This window comes from Diplotaxodon limnothrissa, linkage group LG23 (assembly GCF_057381915.1).
Source record: "Diplotaxodon limnothrissa isolate DT_005_m linkage group LG23, D_limnothrissa_male_GT1.1, whole genome shotgun sequence".
Taxonomy (NCBI): Eukaryota; Metazoa; Chordata; class Actinopteri; order Cichliformes; family Cichlidae; genus Diplotaxodon; species Diplotaxodon limnothrissa.
In genome coordinates this window covers 6,944,025-6,949,897 of record NC_140617.1, presented here as the reverse complement: position 1 = coordinate 6,949,897, position 5,873 = coordinate 6,944,025, and the positions used below count along the sequence as shown (strand labels likewise).

Sequence of the window (5,873 nt, the reverse complement as noted above, 5' to 3'; positions counted from 1 at the left end):
CAATTCTACATTTAAGTAGCTTAATTATATTTTAAATCGCCCGAACTTTTTAAAGCTACTTAAGTATTATTAGATATTTTTAAGTAATGTCTGTTTTTTTAAATAATTATCCAGCACAAAACATATCTAATCATGTCTAACAACTTTGCATGTAATAAATCTGTAACAGGGGCGATTGTTATGTACACTATTTTCTACACAGATTCTGCTTGAATATTCGGATTTCCTGCTCCTTTGCAGGTAATAGATTAAAAAATATAATAATAATAATATTTAAAAAATAATAATAATATAATAATAATAAAAAGAAATGCACTTGGTTTGCACGCTTTAACCCATATATTACATTTCATTTCGTTCGCTTACCAACGAACCACAAGACAAACATTTTGGGTTTGGTTTTACGAGGGATTGCATGTATTTTGCGATTTTAACTGCTGCTCTCGCGTTATGTTGGTTGAGATCACGTGAGGGCTGTTGTGTGTCACGTGATATTGTTTTTCCTTATTCGCAGCGGTTTTTGTGGACGAAGTGGAAATGGCGAGAAATGAGGAAAAACAGCAGGGCAGACTGAACAGACTGTGGCTCCAGAAAGAGAGAGAGGGTAAGCGGGTAATACGTTTAGTGCGATATGCATTCAGTTGATAAAAACAAGCCGCTTTGGGGGCAGCTAGCTCTGCCTGTTAACTACAGTAGTGCTAACCCTCAGCTGCTAGTCCAATTAAAAACATACATTGAAATCTTGTAGTTTACACACTCACCAAAGCTCAAAAAGTAGGAGTTTTGCTGGACTACATAGCATTATTTGTCCACTGTCTCTCATTCTCACATATTCACTTGGTTTAATACACAGGCTTTAGCCCACGTGAAAACGCATATCCGACCATAAGCGATCCCTTCTGAAACCCAGAGATAACCAGAGACAAAAGCAACTAAAATATAAGTTTGCATTTTTACCTGTTGTTATGTTCGAAAATAGAAAAAAGAAGAGTAAGATGACTGTTACATAAAAGCTTTAAGGTGATTGTGGATGATTTCCCATTAGGGACAAGTAAGTACTTCTTAATCAGAAACTTCCCCAGATATAAAACAAGAGGGGAGTAACTTTTATCTATATCTATCTATAAAGTTAGGTGGATGATACTAGAAGCATTTTCATCAAGTGAATCTGTAAATAAATATTTCATGCCCAGATGGCTAATGAAATTTAAGGTCATTTTCATAAGGCTGCAGAATAACTGCCCAAATAACTGCCTTTAGGTCGACCAAGATGGCTGAGTGGTTAGACATGTTTCTAGATTACAGACACATAAAATATGGCCTGCGGGCTATTCTGCAGGAAAACAAAATAATTAATAAGAGGCAACATTATGCTAAGAATCTCAAGGCAAGTAACTGTTGTGCTACTGAAAAGAATATTTAGCAGGATTTTTTTGTTCGTTAGTTAATTTATCTATGTTATTAGTAATATCTTCCTTGTGACCTTTGACCATGTTTTGATGAAGATATTCACTGGCACTTTGTGCACTTTATCTAAGATGGTATTGCACCTCGCTGGGGGGCTCACTTATGTTCTAGATGGACTTTGGCTACACTGGTTTCTTTTCCTTTACAGAGGGACGCCTCAGAGATATTCACGAGCGTCGACCAAAGCTGGTAATGAAGAAGCAAACAAAACACACAAAAGTCATGAAATTGTCACCATAATTCACTTAACTGGCTAATTTCATCGAGCCATTTCCTTTCACAGTCTACTCTTAATTCAGCTGCTGCTGTGAAAAAGTGGATCCCCAGCATCAAGAATGAAATTGAGTATTATCTACAGGTGAGTGTTTGTAACAAAGCAAGATTGGGTTTATTTTATTATTTATTTATTTATACTTTACCAAGTTCTTGTTGTTTTTCCAGCAATCACAACTTTCTCATTACCCGGAGAGGAAGATAGGAGAGTTTCAGCTGCACATTGAGGCCTTAGAGAAAGAGTACAAACGCTTCATTGCCAAACTACGAGTTCTTGATCCATCTTGTAAACACAAGCCATGGACTCCTCGAGCTTATTGCAAACGAAGAGCAGATATGCAAGATTCTCCAGCAATTGGTAAGTAGTTAATCTTCTGCTTTGAGTGAAACTAATAGTTTTTCTTTTTGACTTATGAGAATATTTCATCTTAGAATGTCACAAAAAATACAGTCTGAATGTGTAATGTGGAAATAAGATAAACCATATACATAATTTCCAAGTCTGAAAAGTGAAGCTAAAGCTTAAGTGACTCCTAAGTAACAACTTTGCTACTTTTAGTTCATACTGAATAAAATATTTGTAAATGATGGCCATTATTAGTTTCAGAAAGCAGGATAGACCAGGGCAAGCTGAGCTGGTGAGTGTGTTCTTTGAGTTTCGCATTCAGATCCATCACCAGCTCGTGGCATCAGGTTTCAAAACTCCAAGATGTTGACGGTGAAAACACTTAGTTGTTTGTATACACTCAACATGGGCATGAATAAGAGGAATGAATGGTACCATCAATACCATGAATGGCAATTTTTCATGATTTCTTTGAACAGTTCTTTTTCCAGGATGAGTTTATTTTGAATTTTCTTTTCAGAGGGTCAAAAGTATATGCACCTTCAGGTAAATCTGGTAATGGTGGTAGCATGAAGCTGTGGGGCCATTTTGCTGTCAGTGGTACAGGTACATTACACAAAGTAGACGATATAATGAAAGGGGACTACATTCAACTTCTACAACTTCCCTTCAGTTTAACAGCCAAATGGTTGAAACATGGACACAAGTGTCCACATGTTTTTTGATGTGTTTAGATCCTGGAATGGCTTTGCCAAAGCCACAGCCTCAATCCTATTGAATAACCAGGTCTGTGACATGAAAATAACCAATTTAAATGAACTCTAGTAATTTTGCCAAGAACAGTGGTAAAACATCCAGCGAGAGTTATCAAATTATATATTTCATCCTAAATTTTGATCTTGTGTGAATTAGAGAAATTCAATAATAATAATTAGAATAAGTGATAATTTAAACTTCTGCGCCCCAATTCCTGTTTTTTAAAGTCATTTAATTTTAATGTTACATAATTAATCTTCTCTGGAAAAAAAAAACAATTCAAGGAAATCATGAAGAGCCTACAACTATCCTTACATTCATGCTCATGATGACTGGATGGAAACTGCAGACCACAACTGTAACGCAAGGCCTTGTAACAAGACTTTACTAAACAATATAGAATCTGTGAGTTAGCATATACATCTTTTTTTTATTTTGAGCTGACATTACATTTGACTAATGTAAGGTGTTTACCTTGTAAATATTAACCTCCTAGGACCTGGTGTCCACATATGTGGACATCACATTTTGGGTTGTCTAGACCAGCGGTCTCCAACCTTTTTTGCACCACGGACCGGTTTATGCCCGACAATATTTTCACGGACCGGTCTTTAATGTGTCGCGGATAAATACAACAAAATAAAACTAGTACCGGTACCGAAAAAAAGAAGATTTATTCATAACACACGTGAAAAGACCCAGGAAAACCGAGTTAACGATCAAAACGATAACAAAATAACGCTGAAAACCGATAAAAACCCTGAAAACCGCACATTTCACACCTGAGCCTCAACTCTCACGGCCCGGTACCGGTCCGAGGCCCGGGGGTTGGGGACTGCTGGTCTAGACCACAGTACTAAATTTGGCTCTACAAGGACATTATGCTGCCACTGTTCTATCAAATTTTAAAACAAATGTCCTCATGTGGATATCAGGCCCTTGTAGAGCAAAGTCAGGTAAAAAGTCAGTTCTTTGTTTTGTTTTTTTGTTTTTTTATCAGGTCCCAATCAGCCCAAATAGCAAAGAGAAATTAAAAATGCACGCCATGAAAGAGAAGGTTAATGCATCATTACGTTCATGCTACATAATGCATTTCAATCTCTCATATTGATACTCAGTAAAATATTCTATAATATTTTTGAGACCACCTGGAAAAAAAATAATAATATAAAAATTAGAACAAACAGTTATATCAGTAACAACACAATTTTTAAATTGCCAGATGTAGCGTAAAAAAATTATATTAAAACATAATCATCTTTAACACAAATTGTTATCCTGTGAAATTAACATTGTGTGTTTTGTTGTTGCTTTAAGACAGTGGTATTGGTCATACATATATCTCACGTGTGTTCATTTTTATTTACAGTTAAAAACCCTCGGACCTGTGACTCACAAAACGATGGCAGTCAGCAAAATGAAAGTGTCTTTATTAGCAGAATGGCAGGATGTTTTGCACCCACTAAGCTGGTCTCTGAAACCTCAAAGGCCATGTGCGCAGTTCAGGACCAGCCGCTTTCTTTTGATCAAACTCGGCTGGCAGTGGCTGCTGCTTCATTCAGAGGAACACCAGTTCAGCCTAGTTCCTCTCAAACGCAGAGTCTTGCCAGGATCCTGCAGTGTGGCTTGTCAAATCTTAATAATTCCCATTCAAGACAAATATATTCAGAGAAAAGCAAAGATGGGGTATCAGAGACTGTTGGGCAGAAAGCTGCCTTCCAAGAGAATAACTCAAACTGTGGAGCAGCAGGGAGGATACCTGGGAAGTCATCCAACATTGAGACAATAGAGGAAAGGACTGGTCATGTCTTGGGACTAGACTGTTATTCTTCTTCTGATGATGACTCTGACACATAACTTGTTTTTTATATTACATATTTTATAATACAATGGTTTATTGAAAACTCTTTCATCTCCTGTGTTCATTTAGCACATCCATCCAAAGTTTATATTAGCATATAAATGTCTCTTGTCATATAATGTCATAACAATAGCTTCATTTATGAAAACTATGAAGTATTTTAGGACAAAGTTACAAAACCTGCTGTGTAAGGAAATTGCATGTTTCCAAAGAGGATGAGTAATGTCGTTGATTTCAGGTAGAGAAGTTCATTGTCATTTTCAGGCACTTCTGAGCAAAGTCAGTCATCCTGACCACATCAACTTCCATTATGCAACAGAAGAAGAATGTGTGAGAAGACAACTAATTGATAGAGTCACTTGCTGATTCAGTGATTCATTTTAGTCTTCTCTTTCAGGTTATATTAACTGGAGCAGCCGCGTAGACGGCCTGGTTAGACCCCAAAACCCCACCCTCCCACCTAACCCATTCTTTGCTGCTAAAGCTGTTGCTACTGTTGCTGCGAGGACCGCTTTCAGCATGACACTTCTGGGAAACAGATACATCAGCTTGTAGACTAAATGCAGTCTGTGCAATTTATGGTTAAGTGTGACGTAGTTGCCATTTTACTTCGAACCTATTGCACACTTTATGGTGGAGTTCCCACTGTCTCTGCATGAACTTGGAAAAATGAAACAGTTGTGGACAGGACTGAGGACTTGCACCGAACTGATTAAAATATACCAATACCAAAAAAAGATAAAGACTACAGAATCTAGACAATGGGCGTTATTAGTTAAATTCACAACTGATGTAAATCGTTTGCTTCGATGCAGTTCTAAATGTCTTGCAGCTCTCACAGCTGCAAGGTCGAAACTCGAAAGACACTTTTTTTTGTCCCAAGAGCCCACTAATAGGGGTTACTTGTGCTTGTAAGCAGAATTTTGTGATTGAAAGATAATAGGTAATGGAAACTGCTGCACCCACAACTATGAGATGGCAGGCGCATTTGCTCCATATCCTAGGAAACCAACCCAAAATGTCAGTAAGACCACAACGCTATTAACAATGCACTGAGCAGGGAGGGAAGCGGTGTGTGCTCAGCTTTCCTGGAAGCCCATCTCTGAGGTATTGGTTGGGGTTGAGTCTCACCTCTGAAGTATCGTTGCTGTCAAGTCTTCACAAGCAGAC

General features: G+C 37.6%; 1 protein-coding gene across 1 annotated transcript; it reads left to right on the top strand.

Moving 5' to 3' along the window:
* The first annotated feature begins 502 nt into the window (after positions 1-502).
* LOC146607430 (uncharacterized) lies at positions 503-4,699 on the top strand. The gene is made up of 5 exons (XM_085348423.1): positions 503-604; positions 1,616-1,656; positions 1,751-1,825; positions 1,909-2,098; positions 4,212-4,699. The coding sequence occupies exons 1-5, from the start codon at positions 538-540 to the stop codon at positions 4,697-4,699; spliced, it is 861 nt and encodes a 286-aa protein (XP_085204549.1). The 5' UTR covers positions 503-537.
* The last annotated feature ends 1,174 nt before the right edge of the window (positions 4,700-5,873 follow it).

What these genes read in the sequence shown, in the direction of transcription:
- LOC146607430 (XM_085348423.1), top strand. Translation starts at nt 538, where the DNA reads ATGGCGAGAAATGAGGAAAAACAGCAGGGCAGACTGAACAGACTGTGG. An exon ending in ACGAGCGTCGACCAAAGCTG is followed by an intron (nt 1,657 to 1,750) that starts GTAATGAAGAAG and finishes TTCCTTTCACAG; the next exon opens with TCTACTCTTAATTCAGCTGC. An exon ending in AAATTGAGTATTATCTACAG is followed by an intron (nt 1,826 to 1,908) that starts GTGAGTGTTTGT and finishes TTGTTTTTCCAG; the next exon opens with CAATCACAACTTTCTCATTA.